The following is a 21327-nucleotide window of genomic DNA, read 5'->3' as shown; positions in this document are numbered from 1 at the left end:
GGGCTTGGGGGGGTGGGGATGGGGAGACCCGTCCGGCGGGGCGCGCCTTCGCCCCTCCCGCCTTTCACCTGGAGCCCGCACCCCGCAGGAGGCTCCCGCGTTCGGGGCGGCGCCCCGCTTCCCGCCACCCCCTCCCCGCGGCGCCCAGGCCGCCCGCCCTCGCTCCCTCCACTCGCCCGGGACCGCCGGGGAGGCGCTGCTCGTGCCGGACAGCACCAGAAGCGGGAACGGAGGGGAGGCGGCGGGCCCTTCGGCCGGCGGCGCGGGCCACTGGCGGCGGCCGCGGCTCCTCCCCCCGCCCCTCCTCGGTCCTCCCCTCCCCTCCCCGCGAGCCGCGCGGCCACCTTTACCTGTCCGGGCGGGGGCGGGCAGCGGGGCCGGAGAAGGCTGAGCTCGAGCCGAGAGACGCTGGCGGCGGCGGCGGTGGAAGCAGACAATGGAGCAGTGAAGGACAGACACATTGACAGCAGCGAGGCCCCGCCTCCCCTCGACTCCGCCCTTCTTAAAGCCCGCCTCCTCCTCGGCTCCACCCAATCCTCTGGCTCCGCCTCCTCCTCCAGTCTTGGTCTCACCCACCCCACGCAAACTGGGTCCCGCCTCCTCCTCAATTCCCAGTCTCTCCCTCCTCCTCTTCCTCCTCCTCCTCGACCTCCAGTCTCCGCCCTCTCTTTCCTCCTCCCCCTCCAGCTCTTCTTCGGGCTGCACCATTTACCCAGAGGCTGGGGGGAACTGAAATTCCCGATGTCGATTCAGAGTCAAACTGGGAGTTCCTGGGGCCTCCCGACTCAGACCTAGCCGCAGTCCAGGAGAAGAAAAGAATCCATAAGTAGTTTAAAATGTCCAGAGCCCTCGCTGGCCTAGAACACACGTGAGGCATGTGGAGAACGATTACGCCTTCCCCTTGGTTCCTGGTCTCATGGTCTGCTCCCCCTCTTCCCCTCCCCCTGGCTGGCCCTACAGGAGGAGGAGCGGGCGGGAGGCGGAGCCCGAGGCGCTCTGCGTGCGCTGTTCTGAGGAGAGGCTGCGGGAGCTGCCCGTGGCGGGGCTTTGCTACTTTGTATCCTTGCTGAGGTTCTCCCGGGGTCACCGAGGGAAGGTTTGCAACAAATAGCGCAACAAAGTTTCTCTGGTCGAACCCTACGGGCGAGCGGGCTAGCGGGCGAGCAGGATCCTGCAAGCCCGGCGTACGGCGGCCGCCTCCATGGCTCCTCCCAAGAAAGGCGAGCTGACCCAGGAAGAGAAGGAGCTGCTGGAAGTCATCGGGCAAGGTGAGGACGCCCGGCCCGGCCCGGCCCGGCCCGGCCCCTGCTGTCTGGGCCGTGAAAGGCTCTGGGGCGGAGCGGCTGCCTCCCCTCCGGGCTGGCACGGGCACGGGGACGAAGGGGGTCAGGGAGCCAGGGAGAGCGAGCTTTGAGACTCGAATTGCAGGCCTCCCTTCCCCCCCTCCAGGGGACGGTTAGGCTTGCAGACCACGGGGACACCTATTCCCCCAACATGTGGCCCCAGGGAGCCACTAACGGCCTTGTGTACCCTTCCCCAAATAGTCACGGTGCCATCTATAATTGCAAGTTTCTTGCATGCAAACCTAACTCCCCCTCCCATTCCCCGCCCCTTCCCCAGCTTGGGGAAGAAGCTTCCGCTTCCAGGGCCAACCGGCCTCAGAGTTAGCTACTGCCGGGGCTTTGGAGAATCCCAAGCCCCGCCTCGGCACTGGGAGGGGGAGGAGCGCCCGGACACGTGGGAGCCTTTCTGGACTCACCGGGTCTCCTCTTTTAGGCCCACCTAGATCCCACCGCTCCCACGGGTACCACTGCTTTCTGGGCCTCTCCTTCCTATGACTCCTTCCCCGGCAGCTCCCCAGGCCTCCAGCGGCTCGGAGAATGGGGATTCAGGTGCCCACATCTTCCCTATTGCACGGTGCCTGGGGACTTCGAACCCCCTGTGTTCCCAGCCCCGTTCAGTGCTAGGTCCTGGAACCTGGCTACCATGCCCCGAAAGGAGAATTATTGCACCACAAGCAGAAGATGCTGAGCCAGCGGGCCTCCTGAACCATCAGTGGCCGATGGACAAATCTTAGGGAAAAGGATCAAAATGGAGAAAACTCGAGAGCTAGAACTGCCTCCCATAGCCCCCAGTGTGACGGGAGAGGACCGCTGATGTCCACCGCTTTGCACTGGATGGAAGGCCCCCATCTCTCTCCTGCCCCTGCTGAGGGTTTGAGGTCTTCGGCCACAGGAGCCATCACAGAAGGGAGGGCAGACCCAGGACTAGGTCGCCCAAAGAAGTTCCTAATCCTTTTGGGAAACGGAGCTAAGAATTAACTTTCCAGAAAAACCAGGTTTCCGGGCAGAGATTCCTTTACACTTTTAATGTTACGTCTAAAAGGATAGATTAATATTTTTTTTAATCGAAGATTACAAGCTGTAATAGACCCCAAACCTGGAATCTTAAGGAAAGGAGACTCAGAAGTGAAAGGAGGTCCAGACAGAAATCAGGTGACCCATCCAAAGTCACAGGGTAAATGGGAGGACTAGATTTAGAGTCCTGATCCCCTACCTCCCAGACTAGCACACTTCCTATCCTTTTAGCTCTTTCTCCAGACTGCAAATGGGTCCCTAAGATGTGTGCAGTGCAAATAAGTAAACTGAGGCCCAGGGGAGTGAGGTCATTTGGGCCAAGACTTTGGCGGTAGCCAGTGTGAGGAGCTCAGACGGCCAAAGCTGGGAGGACCCTCAGAGCGGTCAGAAGCAGGCCCCAGAGGGGCCGTGGCTAAGGTCACCGAGGTTTACGTGATCAGAGAGCATTTGAAGCCAAATCTGGTAGCTGTCAGTCTCCCTTTCACTCTTTCCTGTAAGCAATGAATGAATGAAGCCTTTACTCTGTGGCTACTAGAGAGTCATTTGGGAGAGAAACGCCACAAGTGGAAGGCAAGCTTCTGATGCCCGGGATACTTTAGACCAGTCACTGCATCTCCTAGTCCTTGACCGAGCTCTCCGAAAGAAAGTGCCCGTCTTCATGGGTGAGGGAGCTCCCTGCACCAACCAAATCCTAGGAGAGGGGCTTGTATGCTGCTGGGTCAGTGCTGGGACGGGAGGCCACAGCGGCCGTCCTGGGCAGACTGGCTCTCTGATCCGACAGTGGGGCAGACCAGTCGCCCCAGTTTCCAAGCAGAGACTGGGTGTCCATTTGACAGAGCTTGAGCAGGATGCTGCCCTCATCCCAGCTTCTGTTCATCTTTTAGAAGCGTGACCTCCTCTCCCCGAGGTGTAGATGGCCTGCCTCTCTCCACCCTTGCATAAGAGCCCCCCCCCCCGCTCCTCCCCCCCCAGTTAGAGGAGAGGCGTAGCTGACCCACATTAAGTAGAGTAAAACTGTTTTGAGGGAAGAGAAGACAGGAACAATGAGCTCTCTGTTGGAACCCAGTTCTCCGAGTCCTCCCACCTTTGGCAAGACTTCTGTGTTTCTCTATTATCTCCATTATCCTGTTCCCAACTGAACCAGGCGGTCTCGCCTGGTGGGCTGCTGCTGCTGCAGCCCCCTTGCCCTGGCAGGGTGGCCAGCCTTGGTCCTTGGGAGTTTTGGCCCTTGCCCTGAGGGTCCTTAGAGCCCCTCTGCCCCACTTAGCCACAGTAGCAGATCTTGCAGGGGGAGGGGGGCCACTGGAATTTCACGTTCCTGGCTAATATAAACATGAAATTTTAATCATGAATGCTGCCATGGGTCAAGGGACTTTATTGACTTTAAAGCATTCCCTGGCCAATTTGTTTCATAAATTTGTGACTGGCACAGAGCAGTGATTTCCTTTTCTCTGCTGTCCAGCCACACAACTATGATGGGCTTCTTCCCTATCCCTGCCCTAGTCATTACGTCGACCCCGTATCAGGCTGGCAGAGCAGGGGCCAGGTGCCTACTCTCTGTCCCAGCAGTTCTGACCTGCTCAGATCTTACTCAGGTCAGTTCATCCCTCCCTAGACCAGCTCTTTTGCCCTCAAGGCTCACTCTATGGATGCCCAGTTTAGTGAAGCTGAGAACTGAGTTCTGGAGATGCTCCTCAGCCATCTAGGCAATGTGCTGGAACTCTATCTTCCCAGAAATCAGCCGGAGTCAGGATCACTAAACGTCTTTATTCTTGATCTTTTACCGTCACCCTCCAACGCCTGGTCACGAGTGTGAGAGAGCTTGAGTTCCATAACCCAAGTTTCTCCTCTTCCTCCTCCTCCTCCTCCTCCCACACAAGTCACTTCCCCCAATTTGTCCCACCAATCAAGTCAGCACAGAACAGCTGGGGAGGGTCAACCTTCAAACAAGTTAATAGGGAACTGTCCAATTGGGTATGAGATGTTGCTCTGTGGTTAGTTTCTGCCTTACTATTTTCCAATTTTCCCAGCAATTTTTGTCAAATGGTGAGTTCTTATCCCAGACTCTGGAATCTTTGAGTTTATGAAACAGTATTATAAACTATTATGTCTTGTGTACCTAATCTGTTCCACCCATAGTGCTCTGTTTCTTTACAGGTACCAAATGATTTTGATAATTGCCACTTCATGATGTAGTTTTAGGTGTGGTACAGCCAGGCTACCTTTCTTTACATTTTATTTTATTTTTTTTTTCAGTAATTCCCTTGATACTTTTGATATTTTGTTCTTCCACCTGAAATTGGTTATTATTTTTCTAGCTGTATAAAGCAATTTTTTGGGCAGCTTTTAAACAGTTTTCAATGCATTTCTGAGTATTATTCATGTGTGATTTCTTTCAAGGAAATGTCCAAGAGGCCGGCCGACTGTTGGGAAGCAAGAATGTTCGTGTCAACTGTTTGGATGAGGTAAAGAAAAGTTTTTTGGCTTCTACTGAGGGCCCAGGATTTACAGAGTAAGAGGCAGGGTTGTTTCCTGGGTGCATTCAGAACGTTCTTGGGATCTGCCTTCAGGTTCCCATTCTCCTTCGTTCCATTAAGGAAATGGCCTGTCTTGGCCAGCAGGAAGTTCTGGGGTGGATGGGGAGCTGAGCAGACGTGGAACGGTCAAAAATCCCGGCTCTGTTCTGAGAACCAGTGGAAAGTACCACGCAGATGCCCTTTGTCATCCCTTCTTGGCGGCACAGTTAAAGACATTGTACCTGCCCCAATTAAAGGCACTCAGTGTGGAACAGAGCTAAGCCTGCTGCCGACCACCGGCCGAGGCCTTGGGGGTCGTCAGCCCAGTGAGCGCTTCCCTAGCGATGGGCCCAGAATGGGAAAGACTTCCTGGGCTTGAGGAAGAAGCCAGTTCTCAGGATTTAAGAGCAAGGTCAGAGTTAGGGAAGCACAAGCTCCAGGGCCCTCTGGGGAGCAGGCAGTGGAGGAGGAGGAGGAGAGGATGCAATAACCCTGGAGGAGACACAGTGGAAACAGGAAATGAAGGGGGGGATGGTCTGGAGAAGCAGGACTCCAGGCCAGCCACTGCTCGTGGCAGATGAATGTTTTTGAAGCGACCTGGAGTAGCAGGGGCATGGTGCTGGGCTGGAGCTTTTGCTCGCGGCCAAGGGGCTCCAGGCTTGGGGAGGGGATGGCTGTGCACCCACAGAAGAACAGTCTGCTGCTGAGCTTGGGTCCCTCGGGAATACCAGAAGGGCCTCGAGGCTTCGGAGGCTGAGGGCTCAGATGAAGCCCCAACACCGCCCTGTCCTGTGTAGCTTCTCCATGACCTTCATTCTTCTCCTGGGTAATCGAGGGGACAGGGTGTCCTCAGCCTTCAACTTGGACCAGGCAGGAGGCAGACCATCTGGAGGGCCTCATGAGTGCCAGGGAAGAGAAAATGAGGCAGGTCCAGGTCTGCCTAAAAGGGCTGCAGCATCTGACTAGACTGAGCCGGTTGTGGCCGGAGTCAGGAGAAGCTGTTCGCTGGGAAAAGCACGGCTTCAGAGCTCACTTCCCATGTGACCTTTGTAAGCCACTGAACCTCTGATCCTGGGCCTGGTGCTCCTCATGGGCAGCATCATCAGGAGGGGGTCTGACCCTTTAATTCAGTGGTGGGCAAGGTCAGCCTGCAGGTGCCTTGGGGTGGGGTCTTCCTGCTGTGAAAAAGACATTCCTATATTATCGCCTAGAGCCGTGAGCCATTGCTTCTCTCAGGAGCCCCGCTAACTGGCAGTCCCAAGAGTCTCTATTGGCCACATCTCAAACAGTTGGATTTTTACGGCTTTCCTTGCATTGTCTTTCAATGTGTCTGTCACCTTGCTCTTGGCTGGGACTTCAAAGGAAGGGCCTCACTTGAGTTGGGATTGGGCCCTAAACTTGCTGTGGAAGCAGAAGTGCTCCTCAGGCAGGGTCTGTGTCCAGGGCCACACTGACTGAGTCCCAGCTGTGGGCTCAGACCAAGGCATTGTGGGAGGAACTGAGGGGGTCTGCCCTGCAGGGCAACGAATGGCTCACCCATGAGCATCTCCCTAGACATGGGTCCTCTCAGGTGCTGGGAATGAGCCCTTTTCACCTTGCTGTCCAATGAATAAAAGATGCCCGTTGCCATTCTGACCCCGGCACCCCAGAAATGCACGTATTTAAGTGAGAGAATCCTCTTGTTCATCGTGCTTGTGGAGCAGTCCAACATGGGGGCTGTCTACAAAATTTGGTTCTGTACGTATATATATTGTACCTAGGATATACTATAAGATATTGAATATGTATGGGAATGCCAGCCATCTAGGGGAGGGGATGGAGGGAAGGAGGGGAAAAACTCGGTACAGAAGGGAGTACAAGGGATAATGTTGTAAAATATATATATATATATATATATATACATATATATATATATATATATATATATATACATATATATATATATATATATGTATATATATATGCATATGTACTGTCAAAAAAAGTTATAATTATAAAAATTAATAAAAAAATAAATTTTATTAAAAAAGAAATTGAGATTAAAAAAACAAAACAAAACATGGGGACTGTTGGGAAGGGGGACCCTGCCCAAAAGCGTCCATGCCCTTGATGTCCCATCCCATATCCGTGCTGTATGGAGCCGCAATCTCCACCGGGGACCCAGGCACGATTAGCTCTTGGGCAGAAATTGCCTGAGGAAGAACTGGCCTCCTGTAACTGAACCTCCCTTTCCTTGCCTTTGCCCAAAGCACGGGATGACGCCGCTCATGCACGCAGCGTACAAAGGGAAAATCGACATGTGTCGGATGCTCCTGCGGCACGGGGCTAACGTCAACTGCAACGAACACGAGCACGGCTACACGGCCCTCATGTTCGCCGGGCTTTCTGGTGAGTCGGGCGAGCCTCCGGCCTTTCGGGTGCTCCCATCTGGCTAGCGTTCCCTGGATTGTCACCACCAACCTTAAAGGTTTTTGTTCTCCCTTTGCCATCATCCTGCTCTGATGCCAACTGAGGGTTTTTAGGATAAATTCTCCTCTCCCTCCCCCAAAGCTGAGATGATGATGATGATTTTTTTAAAGTTGAAGCCTAATGTGGTTTTGGCAAAGCCAAAGCCTAGTGGCAGATGAAGCAGTTAGGTGATTTGCCCAACATTGTGCCAGGAAGTATCTGAGAAAGGATCTTTATCCAGATTTCCCCAATTCCCAGTCCTAGGCACTCTCCTGTCTGCACGCCCATCAGTAATTTTGGAAAGAGGCCTCTGGTCTTGCTGATGGAGTTAACGCCCCCCGCAGGTCATTTCCAGGGGATGGCAGAGAGGGGGTCCCAGCTCCTGTGCCTTGTGAGCCAAAGAATCCCAATTATAACACACAGAAACACTCCCCAGATAAAGCCTTTCGGGAGCCTTGGGGAAAAGTGCTTAAACTTATGCTGTTGTTAAGGATATGTTCCTTTCGATTTTAGGAAATAAAGAGATTACTCGGGTAATGTTGGAAGCTGGCGCAGACACGGACGTTGTGAATTCGGTTGGCAGGACAGCAGCACAGATGGCAGCCTTTGTGGGTAATTAAGTCGAATACTGTCGGCGAGTAATCAAGGGGGCTGTAAGAAGACCTGTCGAACAACGTCTCCTTGGGACACAAATCTGTTGACGTTTCAAGTGCCCCCTGGACGTCACTGTTCGTAGTGTTTTGGAATATTGGCAGCAGATTTCTCCCTTCTCCTTGCCAGTTGCTTTGGGTGGCCTTCATTAAATGGGCACACATTATGGGCAGGGTGGTGGGCAGGCGTGGCAAGCTCTTATAGTTCTTGAGAGAGAAGGAGAAGGATGGGAAGTCCTTCACAAAAGCCGTGTGTCTTTTCAGCTCCTTTATGGCACCTGCTGTAGGTGATGGAGAGACAGAGACCAAAAGGACAAATGGCCCCTGTGCTTAAGGAGCTTGTGTTCTTCTGGGGCACGCAACATGTAGACAAATAAGTGAAAGTGCGAGAGGGAGGGAGAGCTCTGACATCTGGGGGATAGACAAGCCTTCTAAACCAAGATAGCACTTGAGAGGTGAGCCTGGAAGGAATCTGTGACTCCTTAGAGGAAGCAATTAGGAGGTCAGTCGTCAGAGGGTACAAGCTGGCAGGTGAGGAACTGCCGTGTACCTCTGGGACATTTACCCTCTCTGTGCTCCCCCAGTCAAGTGCACCTTTGGTAGGTGTCAAGCTCTCCTGGGTGCTGGGGACGTAAAGACAAACAGGGAAGGGGCCCTGCCTTCAGGGAGTTCCCACTGTTTTATTGAGGGCGCCAGAAGGAGACTGATGGGTAAATTCTGGATTGAGGCTCTGCCTTGGGGAGGGGCCCTGCCCCAGCCTTGGTGGGGAAGGCCTGGGAAGAGGCAGACAGCGGCCCAGGTTTTTCCTCCCAGGCCGGGGGGAGGAGAGCCGGGCCTTGTCCCGGGATGAGGCTTCTCAGCTGCTGCTTCTTTCCAAAGGCCAGCACGACTGCGTGACCGTGATTAACAACTTCTGCCCTCGGGAGAGACTGGATTACTACACCAAGCCCCAGGGACTGGAGAAGGAGCCCCGGCTGCCCCCCAAGCTGGCGGGACCCTTGCACAAGATGGTCACCACCACCAATCTCCATCCCGTCAAGGTAATGGGCTGGCAGGCAGCCCGCTCTGGGCTCTCTGCCCTTCGGGGACTCGCCAGGTCTCAGGACCTTGGCTGGGACTAGGGTGTCCCCAAGGCCAGACAACAAGGCCCTTATCTCAGGGCCAGGGAGGAGCCGGGCACCCTGACTCCGGACCGAAAAGCCCGAGTGGAGAGGCCGGGTTCTGGTCAGGTGGCCCGAAATGGGGGAAAGTTCAGGACTAGCGTTTTGGGCTGGCGTTCCCAGGTCGACCCCCATCAGGAAGGGCATGATGGTGAAGCGGGCATGGGCGGCAGGGCAGGGCCCAGGGGGAGGTGGGCTCCTTTCATCTCCAGCTCCCAGGTGAGGAAGCTGAGCCTGAGTCCCAGGGCCAGACTTCGGACCATGTCCTTGCTGTTCCGCACTCAGAGCGGACGTTCCCATGGGGCTTTTACTCTCCCCTCAGTGGCAACGTACAGCCAGAATGCTTCCTTTGGTATCCTGTTTTACCCCAAATGGGGCATCTTGACTCAGTGTCCAGGGCTGTGACCCTCGGGAGGTCAGGGCCGGACTGCAGGATTGTTTGGGCAGCTGTGAGGAGGCGAGGCTGAGGAGGACCTGGTGGGGAGGGGGGGAGGCGAGGCTAGGGAGGAGCCTGGTGGGGAGGGGGGGAGGGCAAGTGCAGAGAAAGGACCCTGGGAAGAGAAGGGGTGCTCACAGGACTGGCCCGGCCGAATACGATGGCATAAATGGGGGTGAGGGAGAGGGGACAGGGAGCCACGGCGGGTGCCACAGGCCGGGATGACTGAGAAGCTGATGGAGGCGGGCAGGTCAAGAGCTTGGGGAGGCCTTAGTGGCAGGACAGGAGCAGAGGCTGGATCCAAATGCAGAAGTTGGTTGTTGGAGCAGCCTTGGGAAGGGAGAACGGACAGGCTGGAAAAGGAGTGGGGGTGGGCTGCCTGGCCGGACGCGGAGGGTGCTGCGACTGAGAACAGGGTCAGACAGCCCGGCAGGGGGAGGGAGAGCTGGCGGGCTGGGGTCAGAAAGGGCCAGTCTTGGAGCTCTTCGTCTGGGCTAGGAGGAGGCTTACAGGCAGCCGAGGTGGATGGGAGGACTCTGGGGCTGAGGCCGGGCACAGGTTACTGTGACGACACGGGAAGGCTGGCCGTGGGGACCTGACGTGGGGACCTGACGTTCTCTAGTGTGACAGCTGAGGTGGATACAGGGAGAGGAGGGGGCTGAGCAGGGCCCGACCTTCCTGAAAATGATGGAGACCCAGACTGAACAAGCCTGAGAAAAAAGAGTGATGGAGAGGCAGAGCGAGCAGGGCCCGACCTGGCTGAGGGTGATGGAAACCCAGACCAAACAGGGCCTGACCAGCCTGAGAAAGGAGACAATCAAGTGCATCCCAGGGGCTGGCAGCCTGAGGCCAGGTGAGCCCGAGGGTGAGGCCATCTCAGAGGCAGAGCAGGGAGGAGGAGGGAGGCTTTCCTCCCTGGGCCAGGGAGAGGGAGCAGAAAGGACAATAGGGGGTGAGGCTCAATGACGCAGGGAGGCCGAGGATGAAGGAAGGCAGGGGCAAGAACAGAGGCTGCAGGAGGGGCAGCCAGAACATGGAAGGCCTTGGAAGACGGGGGAGCAGGAAAGCGGGGACTTTGTGGTTCACAGGCTCGGAAACTAGCCTCAGAGTCTCAGGGGTTGGGAGAGGAGGGGGAAGCTGGCGAGCTGCCTGGAGATGGGGGCAGTAGCCGGGGCTCCCCCCACAAGGGCCCTCTCGGAACCCCCAGGAAGAGCGTGGCCTTGGGCACCTGGGCCGGTGAGTGCCGGGTCCCGGAGCCCCGGGAGTCTGGCCAAGCACGGCTCTGCTGCCCTCACCAGGTGAGGAAGGAGAGGGAGAAGGGAGCAGCAGGAGTGCCCCGTGCTCGTGGCCCTGCCGTTGGCCAGGGTCCTGCCAGGGTGAGCTCTAAGGCTTCGCTCCTGAAGCCCGATCTGTGTGGAATCCCTAAATGCTGCCAGAAGTGACCCTCCGGCCAGAGAGACTGCCTCCCTCCCGTGCCCACCCCCACCCCGAGCCAGGCCCTGCTCTTGCTGCCCAGGCTTCCATGCTCCCGGGGTGTTCAGAGCTGAGGGGAGCCTTCCTTTCTGTGGAAACTTTGTGTGACTCCTGGAGACCGTTTCACCCTCAATTCTGACCGTTAAAAAACAGTTGAATTCTCAAATTACTGACCTGGCCCTTTTAGGCAAAGACCAAGAGCACGGGCTCTCCCGCTGCCCTCGGCCCACCCCCAGCGGCTGTCTGAGCGGCCTCCGGCCGGAGACCCCGCTCCCTCTCACAGAGCCGGCGAGATTTTTCTTCAGGTGACCTCACCTCCCAGGAGCCACGAGGGGCCTGGAGTCCCTTGGACCAAACTCGTTAGAGGCTGACAACATAACGAAGATATTACTTCAGAGACTCGTTTGTTAAAAAGGAGATGAACATTACAAGATCAGGAGAACTTGGGAGCCACTGGGCCTGCTGGGAGTCACGTCCTGTACCTGCAGTGCCAGCATCTCAGGCGGGAAGGGAGCTCCCAGCAGCCTAAGTATGCCCGAGGCGGGCGGCCAGCCTTGCAAAGACTCCCAGGAGGGCGAGCCGGCCGCCTCGGACTGCCCAGCGTGGCTGCTCAGGAAGCTCACCCTACTGGCTCTCCGGGGTCTGCCTCCAGGGGAAAGGGGCTCAGCTCCCACAGGCCCCCTTCCTGGGCCCCCAGGTCGGACCAATTCTCTTCCCTCCTGTGGCTCGGCCTCTTTAGGCAAGTTTGGGCGCCAGAGTTCTTTTAGCCACACTCAGGAGGCCCCGTTCATGAGGCATGATGCGCACAGGGAACCCGCAGCACAGGACCGGCCGCCACAGCCGCGAAGCCACCCGGGTCACGGACACCTGGAGCTCCCTCCACCCTCCCCCTTCCCCCCGCCCAGTGATGGATGTTTGCATTGTAGCTGGGTGCACGGGGCCCACGGGTCGCTATGGCAGCAGAGCTTGGCTTGGGCCCCCATGGGTCTCGGAGCACTGGGGGATTTGGGCTCTTTGCCCAGAATCTGCGGCGTGAATCATGAAAGAAGAAAAACAAAGCTAGAGGGAAGGAAGGGAAGGAAGGGCAGCAGAGCTCCAGGGAATGGGCCACGGGGAGGCAAGGGCGGCCAAGGTGCGCCCTCCTCCTCTTCTGAGAAATGGGCTCAGGCAGGCAGGTTAGCGGAATCTCATAAGCTGCCGGAACTGAGAAGTGCGTGTTTGAGCCCATGGGAGGAGGAGAGGAGAAGAGAAGAGAGAGGGAAAGGAGAGAGACAGAGATGGAGAGAGAGAGAGACAGAGTGAGAGAAAGAGGAGAGAGTAAGAAACAGAGAGAATAAGAGAAATGGAGAGAGTGAGAGAAAAAATAAGAGATGGAGAGAGTGAGAGACAGAATGAAAGAGATGGAGAGAGTGAGAGATCGAGAGGGAGAGAGTAAGAAACAGTAAGAGAAATGGAGAGAGTGAGAGACAGAATAAGAGATGGAGAGAATGAGACAGAATAAGAGAAATAGAGAAGGAGAGAGTAAGAAACAGAATAAGAGAGATGGAGAGAGTGAGAGGCAGAATGAGATAGAGATGGAGAGACAATGAGAGATAGAGGGAGAGAGTAAGAGATGGAATCAGAGAGAGATGGAGAGAGTCCTGGTTGGCCAGTACGCCTCAGACCAGCCACAGGCCTTTTGAGGGATTGCTCTTGAAGTACAAAGCAGGCGGAGCCTGCACCATTAGGGGCAGGGCCCCTGCAGAGCAGGCCCAGAGCCCACGTGGCCTGCTGCACCCAAGGGCGGGAGGGTCAGGACCTTTCCCCTTTTTGCCCAAACTATGATCATGCGGATTCAGTGTGCCCTTTCCCTCCTCCCCCCGACCCCCAACCAGCCACAAGGGACGACGGGGAGCCGGCCCCAGCACTTCCTTAGAAACCTCCTGGGAGTGTATTTGGAGGGAAAACTTTTCGGCTGCTTTTCCTTCCTGCAGAGGCCGTGGCAGACAGAGACGGCTGAGACTTTGCCAGAAACTCTGAGAAGGCGTGGGGAGGGGGGCTCCCCTCCGGGGGATGGGCAAGGTGACATTTTGCATATCTTCATTTTTAAATTAAATTGTGCGTTTTCAGTTAACGAGCAAAGCAAGACCGTGTAACAAACATTCAACCAAAACAGATTCAAGAAAGCATCTTGTGCCCTGAGCCTGGTGCTCCTGTCAGGAAAAGGAGCAGCATTTTGATATGGCTCCCCAGGGGCCCTGAGGGCTGCCGGAGGAGCGGCAAGGCTGCCCAGGTGTGGAGACTGGGACAGTCCTGGGAGCCCAACTGGGCCGTGTTGGGGGGCTCTGGGTGTCCCCATTCCCCCCTCTTGCCACAGTTGGGCCATGGGTTCTGCTCATCCCCTTGGCCTTTCTAGAGCACCTTTCCAGGCCGGAGCTCTTCTTATCCCCCCGGGCCTCCTTAATGGAGGGCCTCCCCTTTGCCGGATGCTGTCTCTGTCCTGTTTTGGACTATTTGTTCCCCCAAACTGGCGCTCCGTGAGGGCAGGGACTGCCTGGCTGTGTATCCTCAGCCTCCCGGCACAGGCCTGACTCATGGTGGGCACTTAAATGCTTGTTGACTGACTGACTGACTGACTGACTGTTGTGGTGGGTCTCAGTTCTCCAGGCCGGCAGCTGCACAGAGGCCTCTCTTGCTCTCCCCCACGCAGGGGGTCCCTAGGCCGGGGTTCTGCCCTATTCCGGGCCCGGCGGCAGTGCTGCAGTGGGGTGCTCCCCTCTGTTGGGGTTCTTTTCCTTTCCCGTCCCTTGGGGCCCTGCGGGAGCCGCGGAGACACTAATGACTGGAAGGCTGGTTGTTCAGAGAACACTCCCTGAAGTTGAGTCAAAGCAGGAGTAGCCCTGTGACTGGAGGGCTGCCTGGGTCAAGGAAACTCGAATTTAACCTGCCCCAGATACTTGCTCGCTGTGTGACTCTTGACTCATCTTACTTGACCTCTCAGCCTTCACTTCCTCATCTGTAAAATGGGTACCAGAGTGTCTGCCTTCCAGGGAGTATTACCTAGGAACCGTACAGTGTGTCCTGTAAACCTTCCGGCAGCAGAGAAATGCCGGCCGCTGCTGTGCCCACAAACTGTACTCTGAGCCCTTTCGGGGGGCGCTCAGGAAGCCCCCACACACCTTTCTGAGTATGTTCTCTTCCTTTCAGATCGTGATGCTCGTAAAAGAGAACCCTCTGCTGGCGGAAGTGGATGCCCTGAAGAAGTGCGCGCGCGTGATGGAGCTGATCTGCGAGAAGTGCATGAAGCAGCGGGACATGAACGAGGTCCTGGCCATGAAGATGCACTACCTCAGCTGCGTCTTCCAGAAGTGCGCCAAGTTCCTGTCGGAGCGGGAGGACAAACTGGACGGCTTCATCAAAAGGTGAGCCTGTGGGGGGAGGGGGCGAGCAGGGAGCGCGAGTGGGCTCTACGGGCCTGGCACCAGAGCCTCAAAAAAATGAGTCCAGGTGCACCCCCAGCTCCAAAGCTAACATCCAACGGCATGGCCGGGTGTTCAGGGGGATGGGCCGTGGAACCAGCATCATGGTTGGAGCTTGATTCCAATGCAAGCCAGAGGCCGAGCTAAGTGCTGGGGAGACCAGGGAAGGCACAACTGGCTCCGGCCCCCAAGGAGACTGTGGGAGAGCCAAGGTCCGGGCTCCCCCGGGACCTCAAGCCAGTCCAGCATCAGGGCCTGCCTGGCGGACTGCGCCCACCTGTGGGAGTCCAAGGGCAGGAGGTGGAATTCCCCGTTATCTGGAAAATGAGAGTGTCCAAGCAAGCAGCCCCAGCGCCCTTTCAGCTCTGAGCCCAAGGCCCCGCGACCCCTGCACGGGGGCAGGCTGCCGCAGCCTCCATAGCCCGAGGCCCCGTGACCCCTGCACAGGGGCAGGCTGCCGCAGCCTCCATAACAACAGGGTTTGACAGAAGGGTGGGACACGCAGCAAGGAAAAATGGGGGAAGGCTGCAAGGAGGCAGCGGAAGGGAGGGCTTAGGGGACGGCCAGGGAGAAGGCTGCGGTCTGGAGACCGGATGTGGCCTTTGGGGAGCAACCAGGAATCGGGGCCACCGACTCCCTTTTAGACACGTCGAATTGCAGGTGCCACTTTACAGGGGAGAGCACTGAGACCCACAGGGCTCATGGATGTGCCCGGGATCCCCACGGGGCATCGAAGCCCAGTCTTGTAGCTGTCTCACATAAGAAATCACAGCCCCGGGAGAGCGAGGGTTTAAGCTATTTCTCTTTGTCCTTCTAGTTTGTTAAAAGGCCGAGAGTCGGACGGCTTTCCCGTCTACCAGGAGAAGTTCATTCGCGAGTGCATCCGGAAGTTCCCTTACTGCGAGACCACCCTCCTCCAGCAGCTCGTCAGGAGCATCGCCCCCGTCGAAATTGTAAGAGCCACTCTGAGCCAACACTGCTGCAGGTCAGGCGGGCCCACAGGGTGGGGGCCAAGTTCATTCTTTGCCTGCCACTGGGATCTGGGCTAAATTGTTCCAAGATCACCAATCTCAGGCTTGGAAGGGACCCCTGATGGGATGTGTTCGCCCCAAGTGAGAATCCTCACTCGTACCCCCGGCCATGGCTTAGTGAGGAGGGGGCCGTCCTGCCCGCGGCAGCCCCTCCATTCTGGCCCGACTGTCATGGGGAGGAGCTGGGCAGCCCACCTGGGACATAGGAAGTCGGAGACCATTAAGCCCATAAAGGAAAGCAACGAGCAGGCTGGTCACAACCACGGCCCCGCTCGGTGTCTGGAAGCCACGAGGAGATTTCTAAATGTTCGGGGGCTTGGGGGCCGGTCACTCCTATTTCCTCACCTCCCAAGGAGAAGGGATGGCCATTTGTACTCAGTGACCCCTGGGCCGAGATGTAGGAAATCCCCTTCTGTAACCCAGGATAATGATGTGGAACTTTCTTCCTCCCCCCCCCCCCCATGTAATCTTAGAGCCTACTGTTTCATTAAGAAGAGGCCCTGTTGTCCTGAACTAACAATTATAGTCATGAAATTGGCTACCTGACATACCTCCCAATGAACTCGGATCCCTTAATCTTAATTTACAAACGCGCCACATTAAAATCTTCCCGTGGGTTTAAGGCCGACGTGGCTCCAGACAGCTGGAATCTCTGGGCCTGCGTGGGCCCCGTTGGTTGTGAGCTCATTTTGGTGATTGCGTCGGGTCTCCCTTTTGCCATCCGACTGTGCCATGTGCGCCTTCCCTCCCTCTGCAGGGCTCCGATCCCACAGCCTTCTCTGTGCTCACGCAAGCCATCACTGGTCAAGTAGGATTCGTGGATGTCGAGTTCTGCACCACGTGTGGAGAAAAGGGAGCAGACAAGAGATGCTCAGTGTGTAAAATGGTAAGCCGAGCGGTCGTACCCTGCTGGCGCGGTATCAGCCCAAATGGATCGTGGGCCATCGTAGACATTTAGATGGGTCTGCCTTCTCCTTGGTATGGGGACTCCCTCCAACATGGCACATTATGCCCCTGCGACGTGCTCTTACCCCATGCAAACTCTGTCCACGTCCTCCCCAGAATCCTACACACGGGATTTACTCCCTTGACAGGGATCTTTTTGGCACTGTCTGGGTGCCGTGAGAGCACAAGGAGTTTCCACTCGGAATTCCCGGTGTCTCCTTTTTTCCGGTCAGGGATCTGACAGCACCTCCTTGGTTCCTTGTTGGCCCATTTGCAGCATATGCTTGGCCCATGGTAAACACATCCTAAATGCTTTTTCATTCTTTCATTCATTCCCGTATCCATCAACCCTTGAAGTAAATGCCCTCTTCTGCTTTTCCAAGTCAGTGACTCTCTTCCATTCTACTTTCACTGTCCTGTTTCTGAGCCTAGTTTTTGCCCTAATCTCTCTCTTGTTATTTGTCTGCTCTTCCTAACCCTCACCTCTCATTCAGCCAAGCACATTTTGATCCAAGAGGCTCATTTGCACACCGAAGCTGAGATCATTTCCGATCCCATGCTTGCCACGGGTATATTAACACAAAGCAGGCACTTGGCAAATGCTTTCATTGGATTCGTGAACGTGGTGTCAAAAATCCAATTTTTCCAGTGAAAAGCAAGTTGGGGTTTCTCAAGAAATGATTTGACCCAGAAGTGCCTTCCTTGGTCACTTGCAGGTCATTTATTGCAACCAGAATTGCCAGAAGATCCACTGGTTCACCCATAAAAAAGTCTGTAAGGAGCTGAAGGCTGCCTATGAGAAACAAGAGCTAGAAGCTGCCAAAGAGAAGAAGAGGCAAGAGGAAAGACAGAAAATGGGTAAGTAGCCTTTGTAGATGGACTCCTCTGACTTCTCGGGCCAGGCAGTTTGAAGGCGGGTGGTAGGAAGGGGAGCTGCCCCGACTAGTCAGCTGGACCTCCACCCTTACTAGAACGTAAGCTCTTGGAGGGCAGGGGCTGAATCATCTTTTGCCTTTGTGTCTCTCCCAGAGAGCTTAGCAAAATGACTTCCTCAGATAAGTGCCTAGGAAATGTTTGAGGAAATGAAATGGCTCTTCTGCCCCCCTCCTTCCCCTCCACCTTGCACAGAAGAGAGAAAAGCCTTGGAAGAGCGCAGACTTGAGGAGCGCTAGGAATCTAGCCTGCCTTGGGGTGACAAGCACGGGAAATGCGGACCGGGCCTCTGACGTTCGGGAGGGGACGATGGCTTCTCTCCTTCCCGGGAGGATTTTATGGGTGTGGAAAGTTCCCACTGTGGAGATCCCCCTTACCCAGGCAGGCTGACAGACCAGCTTATAATCTTCAAGATTTACCTAAAAAAGCCGTCCTCTACCTACCATTCTACACTTTCAGTGCTCGTTTCTGGTTTTGGCCTCCTGATGCAACGTCAGCATTATCCTCCCCTCCTCGCTATCTTTCACCCCACGTGTCCACTTAGTTGCCAGACATCTCTCCCCTCTCACTGTTCACGTGGCCGCCAGCTTCCTCGTGGCCCTTGGTGCAGATCACCCACACACTTGCAGTGGCCTCTCAATTGGTCAAGTCCCAGACCTGCACTGCTTGTGTGACCTCTCGGTGCCACAAGAAGCCCCCTTAGACTTAAAGGTTACAGATACGGGGGAAATGGGGTTTCCACCAGGATAAGGCTGTAGTGGGGAGGTGTCCAACTCTGCATGACCCCACTTGGGGTTTTATTGGCAAAAATGCTGCAGTGATTATCCATTTCCTCCAGCTCATTTTACAGATGAGGAAACTGAGGTAAACAGGGTGAAGTGACTTGCCCAAGATCACATGGCTAAGGAGTGTCGGAGGCCAGATTTGAACTTGGGAAGATGAGCCTTCCTAGCTTGGCTCTCTGTGCAGTGTGGCGCCACCTGGCTGCTTTCTTTCTCTGAGCTTCCGTGTCTTCGCCTGCAAAATTTCCAGTTTGAGCTACATCTTCAGGGAGGCCTTATCCTGGAGGCAGTGTAGCCCAGTGGAAACAGTGCGGAACTTGGAGGCCCAGGACCCAAGTTCCATCCCTGGCATTGCCATTTAAGGCTCCTTTGAACTGTGACAAACCACTGAGACTCCCTGGTCCTCAGTTTCCTCATCTGTAAAATGTGGGGGTTGGTTCCTTCCAGTTTAAGCTGTATTGATGCCATGCAGGTCCTTCACAGCTCTTGGGCTCAGTCCCTCCTCAGGAAGAAGGCCGGGGGGACTAGATCCCTTCTTCTGGCTCCAAATCTATTCTCCTGGGAGCTCAGGAAATGGCCCGTCCCAGCGAGTTTCCCAATCATGATTGCTTCCTTTCTGCTTCCTGAACCACACTGCTCCTAACGTGGACACGTGGAGGTAATCATCAGCCCTAAAAAGTCGCTCTCAGATGGACAAGTCATGAGACCGAGAACAGGAGCGTCGCCGTGGACTCGTGCTCACTGGTGACTTCTTTTTTTTCCTCAGAAAAAGAGCTAGATGTGGATTCGAATCCTAATGAGGAGCAGCCAGAACCTGACCCTGGAGTTACCGGAGATGAGCCTGCAGACATGGCCCAGGAGGAAAAGGCAGAGGCCCTCCCAGCAGCCTCGGAGGCAGACGGCGCCGCGGGCCTCCAGGACACGGCAGGGAGGGTGAGGGAGCCAGAAGAGTAGGGCCCATGGGGTCTGTAGCTCTCCAGGAGACAAGACAAACAGCCCAGGCCTCCTCCTCCTCCTCGAGGTGTGAGCCCTGTGAGGCTGCAGAGGGCTATCCCCCATTATTCACGGCCACGCTGTGCCCTCCCCTCACTGCAGGGCGTGTGCTCCCTCGCCCCTTCTTATCCCACGTGGTCCCCAGCACCGGGGACCTTGCTATCACGTTGGAGGGCGCCGCACCCAGAGTACCCATCAGGCACCCCAGCTCTTGCCCCACGACTGGCCCGCCTCTGCCGTCCACCCTTTGCTATCACGCTTATGGCTTTTCCTCTGTGTCTCTGGCTGGCAGAATGTCCCAGCCACTTCCAGCCCCAGCACAAGCGGGACAGGGCCGGCCGTGGAGTGCCCCCATTCTGAGGGAGGAAGGGGATCTCCTCTCGAGGTATTCCCAAGAAGGGAAGCTCGCAAACAATGGGGGGACTTGGCTATTACCGGTAGGGCAGCCAGTCGGCACACATGAAGTCCCTTCTCTGGGCCCAGCCCCTTGTTTAGCCCTGGAAATCCCAGTACAGAGACAGAGGCCGTAAGTGGGCAGCGGTCACCTGACCGTGTCAGCCTGGACTGAAAGTCTCCTCTCTAGGATGTGAGAACATTCAAGTCTTTTAGAGTCCTTGACGGGAACCCAGAGGCGTTAGTCACTACCACAGAGCCCAAGGTCCAGTCACACGGTCTGGGGAGCGTGGCCCTTCTCTTTGGATGTGTCTGGTTCATGGCCATATTCCCCGTGATGGCTGCCCTCCATCTTTGAAAGTGTCTTCTGTGTACATGTCGACAGTTTAAGAGACTCCCTCAAAGACCTTCTGCCCAATGGAGCCCCGAGAAGCGGCTCCCACGAGCCGGAGCACAGCCTGAAGCCAGGCGCCGCAGCCTAGGGGCCTCCTGTTGCCATCCCAGCCTGAATGGCGCTGGCGCTGGAGTCAACGAGGGGCTCCCGGCACTCCTGCTGGCCGGGGTGCTGGAACGGCCCCAAGCTCCCCACCTTCCCGAAGCCCCCCGGATCTTCCCACTAACTCCAGCATCTTCCAGAAGCTTTTTTTCAAGGATGGAAGGGACCCTCCCTGTCTCAAGCACGTGCTCCTTTCCCCCAAGCAGCCCCTCCCAGGTTGGCCGTGACGCTCCAGTCCACTCCGGGCGAGAGCTTTGTCTAACTACTTGGAAGCAGGAAAGACGGCGCTGGAAAGGAAATGGCGAGATGGGCTGGCTCGTTCGGTGTTCCTTTGAGCTCTTTCCCCACTTTGCTCTTGGCAGAATGTCCCAGCCACTGCCCACATGGCAGAGTATCTGGGGTCAGCCCCAGCACAAGCGGGGCAGGGCCAGCCCCTCCCTTGAGGGAGGAAGGGGATCTGCTCTCAAGGTATCCCCAAGAAGGGAAGCTCGCAAACACTGGAGGGGAGGGGGGAGTCACCCTGGAGGACAGACCCAGGAAAACGCTGCAATTCAGAGAATACAAATGATATCTTGTCCCGCTCTCTGCCTCGGGGTCTCGTCCCCAAGTGTGATTGCATCCTTAGGTGCTGTGTGGGAGGAGGGAAATGTGCATGCTCATGCACACTCAGTGACTCTGGCTTCCTGGGGAGGAAGGCCATCGTGAGTAATTGTGCTTATGGCCGGGAAGTGATCACGGGTGCGCTGACCACTGCCCAGAGTTGTGCTTGTGGCCAGAGGCGATCATGAGTGGACTGACCACTACTTGTGCTTGGAGCTCGTCTTCCCTGCAGGCCTGCGGTCCCCCAGGGGGAAGCCCAGCCAGCAGGGAATCTGTTCACGTAGCTCGAGTCTTGCCCTCTCTGTTTTAGGGAAAGTTCATGGGATTTCTTTGCAAGCCAGTGTGGAACCTGAAATCTTCCACCTTCCCTTCCCCTGAAAGTCCTCCAGAGTTGTGACTGGGCTTCCAGTCTTATCCGGTGTGTGTGCATGGGGGGAGGGGGTCTGTGGATCCATCCGTGCAATGTCCTGTTCAGAAGGCCCCGGGCGTAGCTGCCATTGGAAGCTAGCTGACCTAGAACATGCAGCCTCTGAGCGGAGGCCGCCCCATCCTTCCATCTCGGGAGAATCCAAATAAACCTGCTGCCTCATCCAAACAGTATTGGCCTTCTCCTTCTTGATCTGGAGGCTCCCCCACAAAACTGGCTGCAATTTCCA

The 21327-nt window shown here is 56.2% G+C and overlaps 2 protein-coding genes across 2 annotated transcripts in view; one reads left to right on the top strand and one right to left on the bottom strand.

Moving 5' to 3' along the window:
* Positions 1 to 481, bottom strand: part of BZW2 (basic leucine zipper and W2 domains 2) — a 64349-nt gene extending 63868 nt beyond the window's left edge. The window contains 1 exon segment of the mRNA XM_074268748.1: positions 351 to 481. The gene's annotated coding sequence lies outside the window, so the exon portion shown is untranslated.
* A 481-nt stretch (positions 482 to 962) lies between these two features.
* On the top strand, positions 963 to 21266 carry ANKMY2 (ankyrin repeat and MYND domain containing 2). The gene is made up of 10 exons (XM_074268747.1): positions 963 to 1268; positions 4758 to 4822; positions 7123 to 7261; positions 7835 to 7933; positions 8851 to 9011; positions 14227 to 14441; positions 15316 to 15451; positions 16287 to 16415; positions 17191 to 17332; positions 18956 to 21266. Exons 1-10 carry the CDS (start codon positions 1202 to 1204, stop codon positions 19141 to 19143), a joined length of 1341 nt encoding a protein of 446 aa, XP_074124848.1. The 5' UTR covers positions 963 to 1201; the 3' UTR covers positions 19144 to 21266.
* The last annotated feature ends 61 nt before the right edge of the window (positions 21267 to 21327 follow it).

The sequence above is a fragment of the Sminthopsis crassicaudata genome, chromosome 5 (assembly GCF_048593235.1).
Source record: "Sminthopsis crassicaudata isolate SCR6 chromosome 5, ASM4859323v1, whole genome shotgun sequence".
Lineage (NCBI taxonomy): Eukaryota > Metazoa > Chordata > Mammalia > Dasyuromorphia > Dasyuridae > Sminthopsis > Sminthopsis crassicaudata.
Note: the sequence above shows the minus strand (reverse complement) of the source record. Positions and strands in the feature narration are given on the sequence as shown.